The 22,157-nt window shown below is 48.8% G+C and overlaps 1 protein-coding gene across 1 annotated transcript; it reads left to right on the top strand.

Moving 5' to 3' along the window:
* The first annotated feature begins 922 nt into the window (after positions 1–922).
* URM1 (ubiquitin related modifier 1) lies at positions 923–20,188 on the top strand. Its single transcript, XM_054848964.1, has 5 exons — positions 923–1,017; positions 3,781–3,851; positions 16,011–16,092; positions 17,098–17,146; positions 17,853–20,188. The coding sequence occupies exons 1-5, from the start codon at positions 983–985 to the stop codon at positions 17,919–17,921; spliced, it is 306 nt and encodes a 101-aa protein (XP_054704939.1). The 5' UTR covers positions 923–982; the 3' UTR covers positions 17,922–20,188.
* Positions 20,189–22,157: the final 1,969 nt, after the last annotated feature.

Raw genomic sequence — 22,157 nt, 5'->3', positions numbered from 1 at the left:
CATGTATATGTGTATATATTACATTTCTATGTGCATGTGTGCACGCATATGTGTCTTTTTTTAAATCCAAACCCTCCACTGAGCAGAGAGAGGGTTAAGGGGCTGCAGTTTTTCCACCAGTGCTGCCCACTGCAGCTCCATGTTGTGGGGGAGAAGAACCTGCGCCATTGCACGGCCCAGCTGTCACCGCCATGGCTGCATCCCGCCCGTGTACACACTTCTCCCTCTGGGGACAGGGGGAGAAAACAAACAGGCGACAGATGTGAGCCGTATTGTTTAACGCGGTGCTTGAAGGTGCCCAGTGCTGCGAGGATGTGCTCTCTAGGAGAGGCTGCCCCAGCAGGAGATACTGAACTGCCACCTTCTCTGACGCACAGAAGCACATCTTCCGTGCTGGTGACAGAAGCAGTCACTAGTCTCACCTGGCCCAGCCATTTCTGCTTCCTCGCTAAAAATTCATATTAAATGCAAGGCAGCAGGTTGGCTTCGCTGCTGGGAAATGTCTGCTGTGGCTCCTTGCCTTTGCACAGCTGAAACATTCTCAGCGTGTGAAAAAGGGCTCTGTGTATGGCAAGATGTGAACTTAATGCAGAAATAGGTATTTTAAAACAACAGCACCTGGCATAAGAGCCTAACGCACACCTCTGGAGGAACAGGCCTCCCCTCCAGCAGCCCTAAGGAGAGCATGCACCCGGCCGCTGGGCCTCGGCGCTGAGGAATATCCACTAAGGGCTATCCCTAGGCCGGGCCAACCCACTCGGCCGCGCTCGGGGCCGTGACCCGCAGCCTGCCCGCACCGACACCACCCCAGGCTGCGGCTGGACCCCAGAGAGCGCTGCCGGACCCTGCGTAGGCCGCAGCCATGGCACCCAGACCCGCCCCCTCTTCCCGCCGTTGCCGGGCAACGCGGCGCAACCGGAAGCCAGCAGAGCACTTCCGGCGTGCCCGCGCGCGCCTTCCCCTCCCGCCCGCCGCCGCCAAGATGGCGGCGCCCGTGTCGCTGCAGGTGGAGTTCGGGTGAGCGCGTGCGGCGGCGGCGGCGGGGCCTGGGGGCCGCAGCGGGGACCGGGGACCCGGGCGGAGGGCAGGGCCGGGCCGGGCCAGGCTTGGCCGGGCCCCTCGGCGAGGGGGTCGCGGCCCTGAGGCGGAGCGGCTGTTGCGCGCGGCCTAAGGGGCCGCTACTGTCACGGGGTTCGGGTTGCGGCCCGGAGTGGCGGGTGCAGCCGCCCCCGGGGAACCAGGCCGGGGTGTCGGGCACCGCCGGGACGCGTTCCCGGAGCGCTGCGGTGCGGCCCTGGCCCCCTCAGTGCTGCCCAGGAACCGCGGTGCTGCGGCTGGGCTGCCGCCGCCCTGCGCTGCCCTTCTCCACCGAGGCGGCAGTGGGGCCTCGCCTGCGTCTCTGTGTGAGCGTCTTGTACAAGTCCTTTCCTTTCTCCCCTTCTAACCTTTTTTTTTTTTTTAATTATTAAAATAATTTATAAAAACCTTCCACTCGTTTTTTGACTTTTTTTCCTCTGTCCATATATGTATGTATGTATGTGTGTGTTTCTGTGTGTGTATACACACACAGTCACTTTGCTTTGTGTTTCAGTTAGTTCAGTTCAGTGCAAAATAGCTGGGTTCTCGCTTTGTAGCATTTCAGCTTTCAGGTCTTCGTTGCTCTAGTATCTGCATTGCTAATGCTCTGTCGCTGGGAAGTTAAAAAGAGTTTGCAGTGGAAGTCTGTGCACATTTATGGCAATACTTGTGTTATTTTGTTAAAGCCTCCTTTTAGCAAAATCTAAAAGGCTACTATTTATATGTTTTTTTCCCACCCTTTCACAAACACAGAAATGTCATAACCCTTTAAATGCCCTTCTCCTTAAGAATCCTTTCCTCAGTCTTTCCCACTTCCAGCTGCAGTAACTCTCCTAATTTTCCCAGAAGAGTGAGATGCGTTTTTGCTTCCCTTGGAAATGCATAAATGAGCTCTCTATGTACAAATCACAGCTGAGTTCCCCACAGCTAGCGCATTACAGAAGGACCTTATCTTGCAATCTACATTTCCCGCTGTAACAAAGCGTGACCTTGTTTTCATTACATAAAAAAATGTTTTTCATATAATTGCTGTGACTTGTTCCCTCGCATGAATCTCGGCTCATGTTAATAATCGCTGCTTCAATTTTCAGATAACTATTTTTTGTGAGCTGGTGGAAGAACACCAACAGAATGCTCTTTAGGAGAGTTGCTGCATATAAGTACTGCTGCTGAGGGCATAACAAGGGTTCCGTTGTGCTCTTCCATTGCAGAGCCAAGAAAACCTAGTGTGGCATTTTTAGATATTGAATTTAAAGGAACTTAGTAATGTCTGGATGTATCTTTGTTGATATTTAGGTGGGGATTATTTATTTTAAATACTTCTCTTTATTGTGTTGGTTTCCAAGGGATGTGAGGCACCAATAAGTTTCCAGAAATTAACTTTGTAAGAAAATTTGTCTAAAGTAATCTGCGTTTATGTTGGAAGAATATTTTGCCACAATGATATGCCCTTTGAAAACGGGTTGGTCTTTTTTTCTACCTCAGTTGAGTGTCAAGTGAGCTGAGTTTTTAAGAGTTTCCTAATTGTTAAAACTTTGGCCGTCCTGTTAAGTGTGGAGTCGAGTGCTCACATTATCTGCTTCTCTGTCCTGTATCTTAAAGTAGCATCTGAGTTTATTATCCATGTCCCTACTCACATGATAAAGGTTTATAATCTTCTAAGACTGAGTTTGGCCTGTGGCCTCACAACATCAGGAAAACTGATTTATGTTTGTAAAGCTCAAGATTTTCACAATTGCTCTTTCACCAGAAAAGGGATGTAGGTGAGGAGCTTGCTGAGGTTTGTACGTTGCAGTTACAAAATAGAAATTTTTTTGTTAAGAGCCTAAGGAGATTAGGTACCTGGACCCAATTTAAATCCCTTTTTTTTTCAGGTATGAGGACTAGCCTCTGCATATTTTGCTCGTGCTTGATCTCTTGTACTTGTAGCAGCCATCACTTAGTTATCTAGTTCCCCAGTACATTATGAGTATCAGAAGAGGGATGTTCATCGGGTTGTTCAGTGGAGGAACATTGTGTATTTATTCATTTGTTTAACTTGTCATCAGCATCGCTTGTTCTGCTTGCTTCTCCCAGTCAAGTCCCTCCCGAGAGGGAATGCTTTGTAGTAAGTAGATCGAGAAAGGGTTGCCAGGGCTCAAGGACTGCTGGCTCTGCAGCTGACTTGCTGTGTAACCTCGTGTGAGTCATTTCCTCTCTCTGTTTACAAGTGGAAATGGGGGAACTGTTTATCCCAGAAGGATGCTATGATTTTTCACGTTTTGTGAAATGCCTTGAGACTTCTGGCTAAAAGGTGTTAGGGACGAGTGATGTTGGATGTAGCATGGTGGCTGTAATATCGTTTGAATTGAAACAATGCCAATAGCTGAAGAGAGAGGAAAGGCGTTAGGCTAGACGCTGCATGACGGTTTGTAAGCGAGTTGGGACAGGAGCCATCTTCCTGTTCTGTTGGGACGATGCCTGGCACCATGGGGTTCTGGCCCACGACAGAGCCTCCTGTACGTGTTGGTGATGGGAGATGGCAACGTCCCCTACAAACTTGTGGTTTATGAGAGGAAAAAAAAAGACAAAGAGAATCCTGTGCTAAATATAGTCTGTGTCATTTGTTTTCTCTGATGTGGCATCTATGTAAATCGCCTCTTTTGTACTGTCTTCCTTTTGACAACAAAGCAAAATCTCAGTGGTTCATTGTTTTTATTTCAGAGGTGGTGCAGAACTCTTGTTCGATGGTGTCAAAAAGCATCAGGTGACTTTGCCCTGTCAACCAGAGCCTTGTGAGTATCAGAACCTGTTGGATAACTTGAAAGAATGACAACAAATGAGACGAAGCTGGTTTGTACGGCAGTTTCATTAGTTGGCAACATGAATCAATGTATTTTAAAAGCACTTTCAGACATGCTGTGGATCAGATAACTTGGCAGATGATGGTTAGTCCTCAGAGTAAATACTAAGCAAAAATAGTCTGAGCATCTTTCCTCTAAGCTTTGTGCTTTCCTCTAAGCACTTGTGAATCGAGTCCTTCCTTAAGTGTTTTGCCTCCCTCCTCCTGGACAGACAACAGCCTCTGAATGTTTCCATCAAGTCTACGTTTGTCTACCTTGATACTTGAAACCACCAATAACCTCCTCTCTCCCTTGTTTTTCCTTGCCAGTTGTAAGGTTTCCAAGAGGAATGTATACGTTTATGTATGTATGTAGTGTATAGATATGGGGGGGGTGTATAGCAATGTAACATTAATGTCTTTTATCTACTCATTTGACTTTCAGGTATATGTAATAATTTTATATTAACTATGCAGTTGCAAATGGCAAAGCTAATGCTCGAATGTGATGCTGGACATCCTGCCTATAGCCTTCCCTACAATAAAGCAGGATGCTGTTAAGCTGAAGACTTGAGTGTCCCAGGGATAAACAGTCATAATCTCTAATCTGTGATTTGGAATATCAATACTGAGAAGTACTGTACTAACTCTCTTGTTTCTCCTTATGTGTGTGCATACTTCAGTTGCAACGTAATTTTGCCGCAGGTATGTTTTGAATTCTTCCAGCTAGATAGCAAAGCTTTATGCTGTTTGAGAGTGGGATTATAAACCGAAATAATACAAAGCATCAGGGAATGTTAACCACTAATATCTCATGAATGGCTAATACGATAATCTATGTGCTGTGAACATTCAGGCCTGAAATCTTCTTGCTGTGCCTGGAAGTAATTAGAGATTGGTAGAAGTGCTTTTGATGGTTGGACATAAGTATGTGTAATTCAAATAATAGAAGCACTGGAATAGCGTGTTATTCTGTGGTTAAGGACAGGGACTAGGGATCCAGAAACATGACCTGATGCTGATTTGCTTTGTGAGTTTAGTCATGTTGCTTAATTTTCCCCTGTTGCTAGTGAAGTAGTAGTGATACTTTCATGTATCACAAGAGAGTTCAGCATTAAATTCCAGCACTGTTAAAGCACTTAAGATCCCTAAATGGAAGATAGTAAAGAAATGCCAAAACACTCATTTAGTTGGTTTATGAACTTGGGGGCTAGAACATAATTTTCTTCAGTGTTCTGTAAATTTAAAATACCCACTGATATCTACCGCATTGGTGGTGCTCAAACCATGATCAGATGCTCAAGAAGAAGAAGAAGAAACATGAAACGTTTATTTCTGCCAGGGGAAGGGCAGGGATTAATATCAAAGAATGATTCTTCTAGCCCGATGGTTGTCAGTGGTGCAGTTGTATGTGGCCTAATCCATTCCCACTTGAAGTTGCTGGGAAGACTTCTAGAGACTTCACTAGGAGCTGGATTTATCCTAAAGGATAATCTTTCCTGAAGATCTGGCTCAGTCTCAGGGTTCAAACTCATGATCTCCAATGATAAATTCCAGATTCATCTAACACATTGCTCCCAGCTTTTCATGCTGCCTTGTTTTTTAGATGCTGCTATCCCCGTAACAAGAGTGGCAGAATGGACAGTGTGCCCACTTGCCAGCTCCTCTGGTTTGCAGCCTGCTGTTTTCATGTGCATTGAGTGACAGGGAGGTTTTAGTTTTTGGGCTGGTTGTGGATTGCAGTGGCGGAGGAGCAGACACTGAATTGTGAGGCTTCTGCTATAATGACATTTCCACCCAGCACAGGGATGGGATACGCAGACGTGGGGTTAATGACTGAGAGTAAGGGATCACTGGAGACACACCTCATAATATTTCCAGATTAGATTTATATTGTAGTGATGAGGAATCAGTAAAATTGTATCAGAAACATGTGAATAAGAAATTTGGTAAATTCTTGCAATTTCATATTGTCCCTAATGCCATGCCTTTTCCTCATTCACATTAAGAAACTTTAATTCACCTGCCTCTGGGTAAATAAAGGTATTTGTAGCATGTTCTCTGCTGCCTTCAGGCAGCCAGAATGACAATGATTATAGAAATAAAACAGCTCAGTTCTACTTGCTGCATCCTGTTGCTTACCTTATCCTGAACGTCCATCATTTAATACTCTGAGGAAAGATCTGTAGTATGAACGCTACTTGAAGACCTAAACTTCTAACCCCATTTTAACTGATTTCATTAGCCGTCAAGCTTATTTTTGGCCATTTTGGCCTCTCTTACCCACTCTTCCTTTCTTTCTATGTTATTTTTGTCTTTGTCCTCCTTTTTGCGGAGCAGCTGCTTCTCCCTGGGACATTGGGTCCAGCTATATTTTAATTGTTTAGGCATTTATATGTATATCCTAGGGGTGAGGGGAAAATTATACCTACACATATTTATGTGAATAAAACAAGCTGTGCTCCATAGTTGACAAGGGTGGTGTTCTCTGAATTATAATAATGTTGTTTGAACAACTTATTATGTGGTCATTTCCTTTTTCCTGGTAACAGGCACTAGATGGAAAGTAGGTGGGTTCCAGATCCAGTTAACTTTTTCAGAAAGATTTGATTCTCTGTCCTTTTCTGATGCCTGGAGATGGACTCCTGGAGGGATTAGGAAAGGCAGGAGGCAGGAAGCTGCAAATGGGCCAAGAGCAAGCCACGAGGGTACAGCCATGTGGTGGGACCTATTTTTATTGTCCAAGGGGCTTTTTGTATCCTAACGTCAGTAAAATAGCAGTTATTTCCAAAGCGGAGCTGTCTTAGCCTGCATGTGGAAGTTGCTGCCAAGTAAGAACTTCAAAAGGTGTGATACAACGCAGGCAGGTTTACATAAGCCACACTTAGTGCAGGACTGTGTAACCTTTTAGAGCTGTTGCAGAAGGAAGACCTCAAGTTAAACAAGAATCTTGTCCCAAATTGCAGGCTATTTTGATGATCCCATTGATAATGCTGTTAGAGGATCTAAAGGCATTAATGCCCTCTTGGCTTATTCTGCATAAAAACTGTGTGTGTGGGAGAAAGCAGCTGGGGGAATAACGATATTTGTCACATGGAGAGAGGATTAAATTGGCAGGGAAATCAACTTTATTTTCAAGCATCTAAGAGGCTATTAGAGACAATGGAGCATAAAAAAGAGAAACCCTAAATTAAAAACTGAAAATGTATTTGGCAGCCTCCTCCTGAAACAAGCCACAGTAATTTAACCAAGTGCTTCAGTAATCAAATAGATCATTGTATGACTGCTCTGCAAGTGATGCCGGAGCTCCTTCCTCCATCTCGCTGGGACTCACAGTGGTGGATTTGTCTACGGCCATGCAAGTTGCATGGATGCTGTTGGAAGGGTAGGAAGTCACTGGCATTGTTTAACCCTTGTAGTTATTTCAGGTTTAGCTCAGCAGCATCATGCTGATGAAGAGTGTTTACAAAACCTCTTTGCTGTGCTCTCTACGGGATGTTGTATCCGGAGGTTGGGACTGTTTGTAAAGTCTCTGGCAGTTGTGCTTCAGGCTGCTCAGCTGCGGGTCCAGGCCTTTGAATTCTTACTTCTCCCGTGGTTTCAGTGATGGGACTTGTGTTTTTGGAGCCACAGCGACCAGTTTCAGCAGTGATTGCTTGGACCTTCTGGGGTAATCAAGAATTCACTGTGTGTTTTGGCACTTACAAGTCTGAAAGGATAAATTTTTAATCAGTGTGTTTGGTAATTGTTTGTGGTTTCCCTTTACCAAAACCCCAGGGAAAAAGCCAGTTGCTAATCAGATTTATTTTTTTTTAGAGGGAAAATTAAAATAATCTGCCAAGTGCTGCTTATGTTAAATCCCCATAGAGAAGAGCATGGTCTGCTCCTCGAGAGCTTTGCTTTCCAGGGGCCTTGTTCCACACAGCATGGAGGACTGCTGGGGAGTTGGGAGCGTTCATCTTCTCGGAAAACAGCCTGGGGAACCTCAAGAGATCAGACCTGTGTTACAGGCAGAGTGGCTTAAAAAATACAGCATGGCATGTGTTCAGAGTTGACCGGGGTGCTGTGCCAAAACAACGTGTAAAATCAAGAGTGGCAGTTGGCATCGGTTGTCTGTGAATGCCCAGTGCTATTGCTAGGTAGTACGTCATAGTTAAGTTATTAATACTATGGAATGCTTTTATTGCTGTGTTTATTAGTCTTAACATTTTAAAACTTGCTCCAAAGAAAGAATAAAAATATATTTGATAATGTAGACACTTACTAGAAGAATGATAAGAAAAACCTGTAGCTCTATGGAATTTCATGTAGTCAAATCCTTTTTGCCACAGTGTATGGTACTCGCAGGTCTCAGATGACTCTGGGGTTATTCCCCTACTTGTGCATCTCTCTTAGGAAGGTAATTGTATATTGGCTGGCAAGGAAAAGAGGACTCAGGGGGTTACAGAGGGTGAGACCTCAGGCTGGACTAGCTCAGCCCTGGATCCCGGCTGCTTTTTCCAGCAATCAGCATGAGCAGCCCCATTTGCAGCACTGGGAGCTTGGCATGATGCTGCAGGGCTGCCACCGCCACGATCGAGCGGTCCCTGCCGTGTTTGCAGCTCTGGCGCGGGGCTCAGCGGCTGGAGCTTTGGGTCGCCATCCCAACGAGGCCACGCGTCGCTTCTGCGCAAGGAACGAGTCCTTCGGAGGGAACGGGGAAACAAGCGTGCGCAGGAGCAGTCCCAGCACTCTCCCGGGAGGCCATGGAGCCACGTTACCAGATCAGCTCATCCCAACTCATTGTGGAAGGAGCTTGCCAGACACTGAGAAACCAGCTCTTGTGTGTGACCAAATCCCTAGGATAACAAAGCCTGGCTGTTCCACCCTCCTTCCCAGCCGCTGTATTGCAGTGCGGACACCTAGCAGGATAACCTTTCTGTGCCAGCCCCCCCTCTCTGCTCTCTTTTTTCTCTTGGTGGGATTTGCTGTGCTGACAGCACTGTTCAGAGGGTGGCAGCGGAGCAGGGCTGGGGAGGAGGATCCGGGCCCTTTAAACCGCTTAGCATGCGGTTCACACGGCTCCGGGCCAGCTGTTCCTTTCTCCTCCTGCCCTCACTCGCAGGAGTTGTTTGCTGAGCTCAGAGCTCCTGTGCAAAATTGCTTTTCAAAAGAGCCACTTTCTGCTTAATTAAACAATGAACCGCCGTCCCTCTGCACATCTGTAAAGCTCCCTCTGCAGCCCCTTTATCCCACAAACTGCTCCATTCTTACCACCATTCACTTGTAAATCTTACCCCCCCTCTCCTCCACCCTGATCATCTCACTGGCCCTTTCTTTTCCCCTTTCAAGTAAGACTGAGGGGCTTGCAGTGTCTGTGGGGGTGGCTGGGTTGGGTGGACAGGAATTGGTTTAATGGTGCTTGCCGTATATGAAAGTCTAATAATAGCAAAGCAGATCTGAGCCTGAAAGTGAGAGGCGAGGACTGGAGTCTGCCCGATTTCTGTGTTTAGAGGAATAAAATCATGGCAGTTCCGGAGCTGAGCTGAGACATTGACTCATCCAGCAGCCAGAGGGGACACCAGCCACCAGCCAGGCTGGGAGGGGGGCAAGGAGTTGACTTCAAGGCGCTTTCTGATCCAGCTGGCAGTGCCAGGGAGAGCCCAGCCCAGGGGATTCCCTCCGCCGGGCTGGCTTCCTGCAGGGCTGTGCCAGGCTGCTGGGGAATCCCTCTGCATGCTGGTGCAAGCAGCCACCTTCCTCTGTGGTCTGGGGTCTCACATTAGCTCTGTGTAGTCTATTGCAATAGTGATAAGGTTTTCCTTTTTAACCCTCGGTGCATGTGCACACGTGCAAAACCCAGAAGCTGGGAAAATAGGAGAGAGGGGAAATTTCAGTTTGATGGGTTTTGGCTAAGCTTTACGCCCGTGGTTAGTAATGCATTCTCTGAATTGCCTTCCTGAGCACCTTAAAAAAATTAACCAGCAACATTCAAGGTTAAGCAGGATAAATGAATGGAAAAGTGATGAGGTGGGATATCTCCTTTATCACTAGGAAGGACAGATTATAGCCAGGTGACGCAATATCATCTAGCATAGATTGATAGGGAGGGATGAAGAAATGGGAGTTTGGTGCATTAGCAGAAGATTCGTGACTGCAAAACTATTAGACCATGGCACAGTCTCCTTGGGGTTTGGTAGCAGGTCAGAGTGGGCAAGGCTTGGGATGGTCATTTGTTGAGTATAATTCTTCATGGGCAGAGGGATAAAATCACAGGACCTGTTAACACAATGTTATTTTTTATGTCTGCGATTCCTGGTCTGGCACTTCACTGCCAGTGCAAGTCTTTGAGGCTCTCCAGGTTCCTTCCTTTGACAATTTTGAACGAGAGGTAAGACCCTGGGCCAGCACTAGTGATCTGTGATCCTAATTAAAAGAGACAGTTTGGTGCGCTGGCATTTATTTGGGAGCCTGAAGTGACAATAGCATTGGGTGTTATGGGATTAGATGCTCTGACTTTGGAAATGAGTAGGGATTAGGTTTACCCTGAGGATCAGCTCAGAGCTGCTTTTTTGTCATGGGAGCTGATGGATCTGAAGGCTTGCTGCTGGCTAGTGAGTGGAATTGGAGGTCCCTTGAACTTGTGTTCTTCTGCCAGGGGGTTGAAGATCCCAAGCAGCTCCTCTCCAGTTCATGAGTGTTGTGATTAAAATCTCGAGGCTGAGAATTGCTGGGTGATGGCTGGGATCCAGGTCTTTGCTGTTAACGGGAGGGCTGCAAAAGACTCCTGTGATCCCTTACCCTTGGATGGACACAAGAAAGTGAGAAGAGCATTGCTCTTCTAGCTGAGAAGTGAGAAAAAGATGTCATAACACAATTAAAAATCACAGAAGCCAAGACCTTGATGTTCGTTTGTAGCAGAAAAGAACAGATGAGAGCGACGATTGGGATTCTCTTGTGTTTGGCTGTAGTTACCCCCTAATTTTTTCCCTAGTACTTAAAGCACTGCCCACTCCAGTGCATGGCAGGGTTGTCTTGTGCACTTGTCAGAGAAAATGGATTTTGCTCTTGCTGCAAAATTTTGCCTTGCTGCTTACTCTGTGTAGTACCGAACCCATTTGCCTGTGACTCCATTTATATCAGCTATTCCAGGTCTTCTTCTGCAGTTTATGGCACACCATCGTCTGCTTCAGTGAATGATTTGCATATCAGATGGGAGGCTGGAGGAGTCTGAAGGATCCCTTAGGTCAGGTTTTGTAACAGGCTCTAAAAGAGAGCAGATTCCTGGAGGGCTGTCAGATTCAAAAGCGGAGGGAAGGCATGTACCTGGAGGTGCAGCAGGTATTGGGAACTGGTTCGTCTATTTTAAAAACAAGCTGCTTAAGCAGGGAAAGGGGCATACAAATTGTCTTTCCATACATTTCCATGCAGGCAGGGGGAATAATGGCAGAGAAGCGGCAGGGAAGGGGCTTTGTCATGGTTACAGGCCGGTGGCTGAGAATGTGGGTGGAGCAGCGCTCGTCCAGAGTTAGTGACCTCAGCAAATTGGAGCTCAGCCATGGTCAGTATGATAAATGATCTTATTCTGGGTCAAAGAAATGGTACCCCACAGGGAGGTATCCGCAAGGCGGCCCGGGAAAGTGCTGTGCTCTTGCAGCACTGACCCCTTAGTGACCAGTGCTGCATATATCTTATTTATTACAGACCAGAAGGGAATTTTCCATGGTTCGGCCTTTATAGGGTTCCCCTATTTCCCTGAAATAAGCTCCCAGTTCTGCAGCCAAGGCAAGAATATGGGTGTACTTACACCCTCCGGGTGCCCTTCAAGACACTGTGTGCTTTGTGCAGTTTGTTATGTGGATTTTAAGGCAGGGAACACAGAGGTGTCTGGTCATTGCATATGTGTGTGTGAATCTGCCAGCGACCTGTGCAGCTCCCTGGGAGCCGAGACCTGCGTGTCCGTGTCAACTGGGATTACGGTTACACAAAATCCTTCTGCATTTCTGCACATTTATCAGTTCAGTGTGAGATCCTTCTAGTGCAACACCTACCTTGGTGTTTCTTATTCGAGGCACCTGGTTTCTCTCTGCACACAGCCAGTGTCCTCTTTGCTGAGTTATCACTGATTAATCTGTCAGGCCCAGGAGGTTTTATTGAGCTAGGAAAGATCTATGGATTTCAGCCCTGGTTTTGAGGGTGCAAATGAACCCAGGCTCTTGTTCCAGGCTGCGTTAAAATGGAGTCTTAGATGCATTTCTCTTGTAGAGGAAGCTCAGCAGATTCTTCATCAAGGAACATTTGGGGTAATGCAGAAGATCAGGCCTTGGAGGATACGCAAGAGGACCGCGCAGACTGTGCAGTTCTGTCTGCCACAACCAGGAGTGTTTATGATGCAGCTGGGCTGAAAATGAGCCGACGCTGTTGGGTTTTTGTATGCACGCTCACTGCAGTTTTTGCATCCTGTCCGCTTGCGTGACAAGCCAATGACTTTGTGTCACTGCAAGCACACACTTCGTTTTCCTGAGCTGTGTGTTTCACTGGGTGATTTGTTTTATGCATGTATTGTGGATTTGAGCTCCCATCTGTGCACTTGAACTAAGCAGTTTTCTCAAACGTTTGTCGGTTTTTCTTTTTTTTTAATTAACTTTAGATTATTTTTCCTGAGAATTTGGAGAGGTTTGATGTACTGTTAGCACAGGCAACAGAAGCTGTCTCTGTATACAAATAAGACAGGGATTTCCTACCATGTGCTTCAGTCCCTCCTTTGCAGTTTGAGAATATTTGAGCTTCCTTGGCTGGTTCGCTCTTGCTTTTCTGCTGATGCTGCCAATGGCGAGGACAGTTAACGATAATTAGAGTGGATTTTTTGGTGTGGATATTTGTTTGCTGTGAATGAAATGGAGTAGGCTACCAAAAGGATTTCATTGAGACCGTGCAGCAGTGATAAAAATGTATTATTACTGGGATGAGCTGGACTTGAGTTGGTGATGCGGGAGCAAAATGCTGTGTTGTCTCAGCTCTCACCTGAACCTCACTCCTGGGCCAAAATGCACGGTTGCTTTTGCAGCTGAGTGGCAGCACACGTAGTACAACTGTGCTCCTGCAAATAGCAAATGCCTCTCTGTGGTGGGGGCCAGCTTCAGAACCAACATGAGTGTAAAATTGCTGCGTTGTAGTGATGGTTTAACTTTGTCAATGGATGTGGTGCCTGACCAGGTTGAGATTTTTTCCTTCCTTATATGTCATTTGTAGAGGGCATGCTGTTTGCATAGCAAATCCTCAGCCCAGGGAGCTGGAAACCTGTTAGACCTGTAGCATAGTATCAGAAAGAAAATGTCTTAGGAACGCTACATATGTCAACTGTAAGAGATAAGCGGTTGTGCTATAATTTACCTCTTATTATTTCCATCATGATAACATAGAGAGTCCTGAGCTGTTGATCAAGACTGCTATTCGAGGCACTGAGCTGCAAGATGGCTTCTCCCCAGACCACTTGCAATGGAAGTAATCTTGTTCCTTTTCAATATCTTACTTGTGGGAGATGGTTTTGGTGTGGCTCTGGTCATTTTTCATCCTTTATAATTGATTTGTTCTAGTAATATTGGTGTACAGAATGTAGAGACATGAAGGTGGGGGAAAAAATTCAATGCCGAGAAAGCAGCTGAAAGTATTATATCTTAAGGTTGGCTGCAGAGAAGGGGTCTTAATTTTTGTTGCTGTTTTGAGCGGGGAAGCTCCAGGGGTATCGGTTTTGCACAGGGGTATCCGGGTTTTTTCCTGCTGTCTAAATTCTTCAGTATGTGTGTACGTGACTTCTGGGGAGGAGTAAATGAATGTAGGCTCAGGTGGGGCTGAAAATAACATTTATTATGGAAGGAGTAGGGGTGAGGGAGTCTTCCAGCTCAGCCTCAAATAAATCAGTCCTCTCACCCCTTCGTCCAGGCTGCTTCTAGGTGGCTGTCTTTTATCCAGCTGGTGCAGCGTGTTTCTGTTTAAATGATCTCTCCTGAAAGGTCCCAGAGGAAAGGGCTGCTTATTCCATGCAAGGAGAATGGTATATGGCACAGCTCATTGTTGTGTGCCCTGCTGCAAGTGCATAAATATGAAACAGCTCGCGGGCGTTGCTGTGGTGGGGCTGGTGTCCCCTTTGTGCCCCCCTTCCTTCTCCTGAAGGCTCCTCTCCATCTTTCTTCCTCTCCGGCTTTCATTTCTTGGTGATGGAGAGCAGGAGCCGTTTGAGTGCAAGATCCTGAGGGCTTTACGTTGCAGCAGCATTTTTCAGGGGAAGGCGGATATAGTTAACTCTTGTTCTGGCAGCTGACCGACCAGTGTGGTGTATGTATACCTTCTGAGCAGCGCTTACCGTCCCTGGTGCACATTGCTAGGAAAGCAGCAGAAAATGGTCTGGTTTGTGCTCTTAACTGCATATCTTTACAAAGGAGTGGTGGGTCAGCCCCAGACAGGTGATCCAGCTCACCGAGCAGTTTTAAGACCCAAAGCAGCTCTGATCGGAGCAATCCAGTCCTCGGAGGCAGCAATACCTGTCGTGCTCTGGGCAGCCCCACAGTAGGACCGGTGTGCTGAGGGCAGGGGACACACACTGTGGTCCAGAGGCACTGATGCCCTGGGAAACGGAGCAGGGAACAGAGGGAATCTCAGAGCATCCCCCTCCCCCTTTCCCTGGGAAAAGAGGCTCCCATCTGCTGCAGATGAACGTGTCCCCATCGCCTAGTTGATGTGCACCTGCCTACACCAGGGCTGTTCATCCTTGCTGTGACAGAAGTGATGGGGGTAACGTTATTTGGAAGAACCCCAGCTCTGCTTTGGGTAGCGTCCACAATCACATAAAATCCTGGGGTAAGGCAGGGACCAAGTCAAGCCGCTACAAGCGTGTTTATTTTTGCTGGTCGTGAAGCAGATACATGGGTAATTGTACAGAGAGTTTGATTTTTAGCTCAGAGAGATGCGTGCAGAAAGGTTCCCCGTGACTACGTCAAGGTTACTACACGTGAGACAGACATGGAAACACATCCTGCTGTCCCTGCTCGTCCTGTGAGCGAGGCTCCAGCCCTCACTGGTGGATTTGTGCCTTCGAAAAGCTTCCTCACGCCTCAAAACCAAACAAAACTCTTTTGGGGCTTTCAAAGGGCTGTTTAAAGGAGCCCCAGGAGAATAACTGATTGTGGATTCAGAATGATGAAGTGGTTTGTGGAATGGTGAAATATAGAGGCAAATGCAGGAGAACTCCACATTGCAATTTGTCAGCTTCTCTAAACCCTGTAACGGATTATTCCCCCCCTCTGTCGCTTCTCACCTCTCCAATAGGAAATTAACTGATGCTATCACTAAAGAAATTGTTTTTGCCTCACAAAGTAAAATTGATACTATAAAAATCTGCCAGCAGTGTCTCCTCCTCCTTTTACATGAAGACAAATCCTTCCTGTCACCTACTGAAATGGAAAGATAAAGGCTGAGCTTTAATAAAGAAGCTATAAGCACAAAGTGTAGAGGGAGGGAGCAGGCACGGCATGGGGAACATGCCACGGCAGCAGGTGTGATGCCAAGGGACGTTGCAAGTGTCCAAGGTACAACTGCTGTGGCCGGTGCCTGCGTGCATGTTTAAAGCATGGTTGTGTACACGTTTGTGCCCCAGAACTCCTGTCTCCAGAGTTCATGCTGGTTTTGGTACCAATACTGTCTGTCTTTACTCCTTTCAGGTTCTTAGGCTTGCTTGTTTGGACTTTTTAAATCTAATTAAACACACAGAGAGTTAAACATCAATTTGTTAGCTGATAACGGAATGCACAGGATGTGGGATGTGTTAAAGAAATCTTAACATCAGCAGTCTCCTGCCGGATTGGTGCTTCAGCATGAACTGCATTCATTCTTTGTGGGATGCGTTTTCTGCAGGAAACCTCTTCTGCCAAACTGTGGGGTTTGGGGCAGAGCTCTGAGCTGTTAGATGCAGGAGGGACAGTCCTGTTAGGTGGTTTCTTTGACTGGGGGTTTGCGGCTTCCCCCATCCATCCTGCCTGTTCCTCATCTATTCTTTTGTGGATAAACAATCACTTTGTTCTGGCATCAGCGAGGAGCCATCAGCTAGTTTGTAAACTGTTGTTCTTTCTCCTTTCAGGGGATATCAGAAACCTGCTAAAGTGGATCAAACAGAATCTGTTGAAAGAACGACCAGAATTATTTATGCAAGGGGAATCTGTGTAAGTAGAGCTGCTAGGAATCCTCGTTGTGTTTCTTGTTGATCGCCACTGTTTGGGATACGTTTTTCCTGTTGGTTGCAAGAAGCAAGTTAATGACCATGAAAATATGGGATTTGCTAAAGTGATAATGGGAGGCGTCCCACACTACACCTCGCCTTATTCCACGGAGAGTGTCTTTTGCAGCCCTCACCCCAAATCTTTAAATCTTAAATGTGAAGCAGGGCCACATATACTTTCCGTTGTCACCTGGAGCAGCGTAGCGCGTGTATCCTCATTTCCAGGAGTTTTAGCAGGTCTGTCCATTCCCTGCTGACATCACTGGGACTGAAGCAGTCACTCGGAGAAATGCCAACAAATATTTCTTCTGGGAAATGTATTTTTATTGTCAAAATGGGGCCAACCTCGTGGAGGGGAAAAAAAAAAAGCCAAGAGAAATGGAGCAGAGTGAGCTGTGCAAGCCATCCCTGACTGCGGGGTGGCGCTGGGGGTGTTTAACATTCGTCACGGATCTTTGTGAGCTGAAGCGTGTGCCAGGTCCCCTGGTAACAGGAGAGACAATTGCAGGACACTGAAGATCAAAGAGGGGGAATCCCTTTGCCTGTAATCAGGGGCTCGGAGTGGATCCTGGGTGTTTAGTGCCTTTGGTAGGGGCACCGGAATAGCTTTCCCTACCTTCACATCGAGCTCTCTGCGCTCGACTGTACTGTAGTGCGTGGGTTTTAATTACCTGGCTTTTCTACATCGTACGGAAATGTAGTCATCTCGGAGCATCCTCAGGAATGGTGCATTTTGATTCAAATGAGCTTTGGGATTGCTCCTGCCTCCCCTTTATTTGATCTAGAAAGGGCACAGACTGTACCTGTTTCCACCTCCGTGCTAGGATTCCTTTTTCTCTGGCTTTATAGGCAGTCAGCTTGTGATCTGTGCTGTAACATCCCTTGTTCTTAACTATTTGTGAAGCTTTTTAGCAGCCCTGTATCCTAATTATTTCTCTCTGTTCTGCAGGAGGCCAGGAATTTTGGTGCTCATCAACGACGCAGACTGGGAACTAATGGTCTGTACTCCTTCAGTTTGACTTTCTTTGTTGAAAATATTGCTCTGTCTGTTCTGTGGTTTGCTCTCAGACAAGCTATTTCTGATTCTTGCCCCAAGCGAAGCATCTCGTATTTGAGGGGGAAGGGGCAGGCTGGGATCTCTCTCCCCGTATTGTACTGTGGCTGTTGAGAAGCCTGCAGCCTTTCTCTAACCTGCTGAGTCTTATCAGCCAGCCGGTGTCTGAAGAGAGATCACCCATATTCTCTGGCCTCTGGCAATGAGCTTTGCACCTCGGGCTACTAGCAGGTCTCCCCATGCATGGGGTACCAGGCAGCTTCACAGCTCCAAGCTAACCCCCTTCACAGAGTAAGGTGCCATAGCAGGTGAAGACAGCCCTGGGGAGATTTCTACCCAAACCGGCAACCTGTAAATATCTTCCCTTTTCAGCCCACTGTTGTGCTCAGACAACAAACAGCCCCTAACTATTTTCCTGCCGCAGGCAACCACCTGTTCTGTCAAAACCCCAGTCCAGGAAGCGGTGTGGGATAATGAACATCAGCTCCTTGTCTGATCTCTCACCTTTGCTTCCATTAGGATGAAAACATCAGTCTGTACCCTTCTGCTCTCCCTAACACTCACCATCTTTTTATGATCTGTTTTCTCTTTGCAGCTAGTATTTGGAAATGCCATTTAAACCATTTTTCATTTTTTTTCTTGGCCTGCAGGGTGAGCTGGATTATAAACTCCAGGACCAGGATAATGTGCTTTTCATCTCAACATTGCACGGCGGGTGAACTCCTGGAAAAACAAGAGGATGTAAATCCAAACCCCAGGGCAAAAAAAACCCAAACAAAAACCTAAACCCCCCCACAACTCTCTTGAACTGCCTGTGCCCGATCTCCGCATCTTCCCACCACGTTCACTTGTTACTCGCCATCCAAATAAAGCCCCGCCAGCACCCGGCCTGCTGTCCACCACAACAGCATCCGTCTTTGTGGTCCTCATTTCACCTCTCCTGACTGCACGTCCAGGTACCCTAACGAGCAGAGAGCACCTGCAGCATGTGGGACTTTGTTTTTCCATGATGGGAGGAAGAGGTGTGCTGAACCTCAAGTAGGATGATACGTCTTTGCAGGCAATGAGGCGTTCTGGGGGAGTTTTGCCTGCTTTGGGGCAAGGCTGAGGTGCCTCTGTCTTGGTGCTGGGAACTGCGATTCTTTTAACACGATGCTTAGTGTTGGTACAGTCTGTGCACCAGCCACGGGGATGATTGGGGAAGGGCGAGACATGAAGTGCAAGGAAACAAAAGGTGACTTTACTAATTTTTCTCTCAGATGGCAGACATCACAGCTTCAGAGCCCTCTGTCATGACTTCCACTTGTCATGATATTTATTTATGGGAAGTAGGAGAGAATAGGCTTTTTTGGTTTTGTTTTTCTGATGCCTTATGCCTCTCTCATACCTGAGCTGAGGCAGACTAAAGTACTAGCCCACGAACAATGTCAATTTATAACCATTTGGTTGGAGGGGAAACAAACCCGTGTCCTAAGACAGCACGGAGTGATTAAGGGCAGCAAATTATCTTTCTGTCACCACGACGGACAGAATTGATCAGCCTCCCTTGCATTCTGTGCAGCTGGGGAGCAGTGGGGAGCTGCATTGCTGCAGCCTAGCTGGGGAAGGGCTGGGGCTGGGGCTGCATGGTTAAAGCATGGAGACCGGGAAAGAAAGTCAGTGGCTTTTAACCCTTTCCATCAGTGGGAGGGGGAGGCGGCTTCTTACTGCGCACCCTGAGGAAGTCCTGTGAGCGCAGCGGAAGTGGGTGTGTGCGGCTCAGCTAGGGCACAGATGCTGTTTGGTTTCCAGAAGTTTCTTCGGACAGACGGACTGGCCCACCTGCCAGCTGGGAGGCCATGGCGAGAGCACAGGGAAGGGGTCAGAGAGGATAGTGTTGGTGCCAACAGGTCTGAAACATGCTGCACGAGTTTCTAGGAGTGTCTGACCAGGATTGTCCTTCCTGTGCTCCCCCCTGCCCTGCTCACCTGCGTTTCGGCACAGCACCCGGCAGCACGTGGTGGTCCCCGGTGGCAGCGCTCCTGCCCGAGCAGCGGCTCTCCCAGGACAGAGGGCTCGCTGGTGCTGTAAGCTCAATCAGCGCGCATCTCGGAGCTTATCTGCACCACATACTGCTCGCCCCGTCCTCGATCTCCGGGAGCTGCCGAGGAGGAGCTGGGAGACGGTGAGCAATGCAATGCACCAGCTCCTGCTCGGGCAGCCTGGCCTGACACCGTGAGTGCTCCGTACAGGGAGCCTTTCCTGTCTTGCGACTGACAGAGGAGTTACTCTGTCTGACAGGGAGGGACCGCCAAGGAGTAATTGCCCCGTCTGACTTCTCCGGTGACTCCTCTCTCGCATTTACCCCACCACAACCTGTGTAACTAAAAGCACCGACAGACTATGATACTGCTGCATCTGAGAAACCCGAACTTCAAGCCCACTGCTGGTAACAAACTGATATTCAGCCTTTTCCAAATCCAGCCGCGGCGACTCAAGTCCAGCTTGTGCCGTTTGTAAATGACACAGATGGGCCAAAGGTTCTTCTCTGTCCTGAGTTCACGGCCGTAAGCTTTGCTGGGCCGGGGGAGCGGAGGGGGGATTGCAGGTGACGGTAGGAGCTGGCTGAAAAACAACGAACCTGTGTGGCGTGCAGCTCGAAACGGACTTAAACCCAAGTGGGAAAAGGCAGGTTTGTCTTCAGCACTGTCGCCTGCCCTGCCTTTACATTGCATTTTTGCTTTAGGCTGGGCTTGTCTGTTCTTATCCCCCCCAGCTGTTTGCTCATGATAGGATGAGTTCCTTCCCTGGGAGGTGTTATTCCCCTCGCTAGTGCAGGTAGACCCAGATGGCTTAACTCCTGCTGTAGTAAAAGCTGCCAATCATTGCTAAAAAAAGCTAGAAATGGGAAGATGAGGGAAGCCAGGGGAGGGGAGAAGAGGGGTACAGCAAAATCCTGTAACAAACAAGCAAAAAAGTTTCTGAAATAAAAGCCTTTTAAAACATTCTCTGTCTCCAGCTTTGTCCTAGATAGGCTCTCGGTGAAATTTTGCTCGGATCTTGTAATGCTTCCCTCCTCCTCCTGGGTTTCCTTGGCAGCCCCGGCCGAGTCGCTTGGCTTGTGGAGTCATAAAGCCTCTCTGTTAAAAGCCTTCCTCCCGGTCTTGGTTTCCTGGGGGCTGCTCCGGGAGGACGTGGGACCGCCGCAGCCCTCGGCTCCGCTCCCGCCTCGTCCCCTCCGAGCCCCGCCGCGGCGTTGAGATCCCGTCCCCGCAGCCCTCGGCCGGGAGGAGCACGGGGCCGGGCCGTTCTCTGCCACCCGGTACCCGAGCGGCGGCGACGGTTCCCGGCTCGGCGGAGACCAGCGCAGCCGGAGCGGCCTCCGTGTGCCCGGGGCGAGCGGCGAGCCGGGGGCTGCGGCAGGAGGAGGAGAAGGAGGAGAAGGGTGTCCCGGGCAGCGGGGACCTCGGCCCCCGGTGCAGAGGGGTCCCCGCCGCACCCCAGGACCGGGCGCACGCAGAAATAAATTAAATAAAATTAAAACACAATTTAAAAACAAAACAAAACAAAACAAACACAGATGGATGGAGCCGCGGGGCCGGGGCGCCTGCCCGCTGCTCTGGGCTTCGGCCCCGCCACCCCCGGCGAAGCGCTTGGCGCTCCCGGCTCGGCCCCTCCATCCCTGCCCGATCCCTGCCCGGCCGGGGCCGCCGTCCCGGTGAGGACCCGGCCGATATTTGACGCATTAGGACTGAACCCCCCGGCAGCGCTGCACGGAGCCGCCGCCGATGTTCTTTAGTTTCCTTGAAATCCTCGCTAAGGCTTCCCCGGGCTGCAGCCGGGACCGGTTACCTTGCCGTGCCCCGGGCCCCGGGGAAGGTCCGTCCTTCTTCCTCCGCCCCAAAGCACCTTCCTGGAGCCCAGCCGGTGGAGTTGAAATCTCTGCTACAGATGTCCAGACACAATTCTTGGTTCGTACGGCTCCATCGCACAAGAATTGCGTTTGGACAATCAGGAGCGGAGATTCCCGTCCCGGGCTCGCGGGATCTTCCAGGGGGAATCCGACTGGAGCCTGGAAAACAAGGACACACGGGCACCGAGCCGGCTGCCCGCCGCCGCCCGCTCCCCGCTCCCCGGCCCTGCGGAGCCGCTTCTTCGGCCCCAACAAGTTTCTAGCGCAGCCGCGGCGCTTCGCATCCCGGTTTCGATTTAATGGCACCGCGAGGGGTTTAATTTTATCAACTCGTTTCTTACCCCTCCGAAAAAAAAAATAAAAAATTTCAGCCCTTATTAAAAAAGAAAAAAAGAAAGAAATAAATAAAGAAAAATTAAACCAACATCAAGCGGGGGAAAAAAAAAAAGAAAGAAAGAAAGAAAGAAAGAAAGAAAAAAAGAAAAAAAGCCAGAAAACGAAAACCAGCGATCCAGCCCCGCCAGAGCAGCCCCGGTGGAGCGGGGGCTCGGTGCGCCGGGGCTGGCTGCCGCCGGCGGGGCTCGGTGCCTCCGGCAGCCCCGGGGGCTCGGCGGGGGTGATGCCGCGGGGCTGCGGGCACAGACCCCCGGCCCCGCGCTGCGGCCGCCGCCGCTCCTGCCTCGGAGAATTAACCAATTCCAAGCGGATCGCCCTCAAAATTCGGGCACTTTGAAAAATCGCCGAAATTTATATAAATGCCCAACTGGGGAAAAAATATTATTATTAATAATAAAAATAAGATAAAAAGAGTAAAAAATCCAGGCTTCTCCCCCAGCCCATTCTCACCGACCGGCTCCCACGAAGTTGGGAACAAATCCCCCCTCTCCAGCCAGGGAAAATCCCGGCCCGCTGCCGGCGCTTTCCCCCGCCGGTGCCGGTGGCCGCGGCCGCTCCGCGGCGGGGCCGGGCAGGTCCCCCCGGGGAAGGGCTGAGGACGGGCGAGCTGCGGACCCCCGGCTGCCCGAGCCGCCCTCCGCCCCGGCGACCCGCGGGGCTCCGAGTT

The sequence above is a fragment of the Grus americana genome, chromosome 20, assembly GCF_028858705.1.
Source record: "Grus americana isolate bGruAme1 chromosome 20, bGruAme1.mat, whole genome shotgun sequence".
Lineage (NCBI taxonomy): Eukaryota > Metazoa > Chordata > Aves > Gruiformes > Gruidae > Grus > Grus americana.
This window is presented reverse-complemented; position numbering and strand designations above follow the sequence as displayed.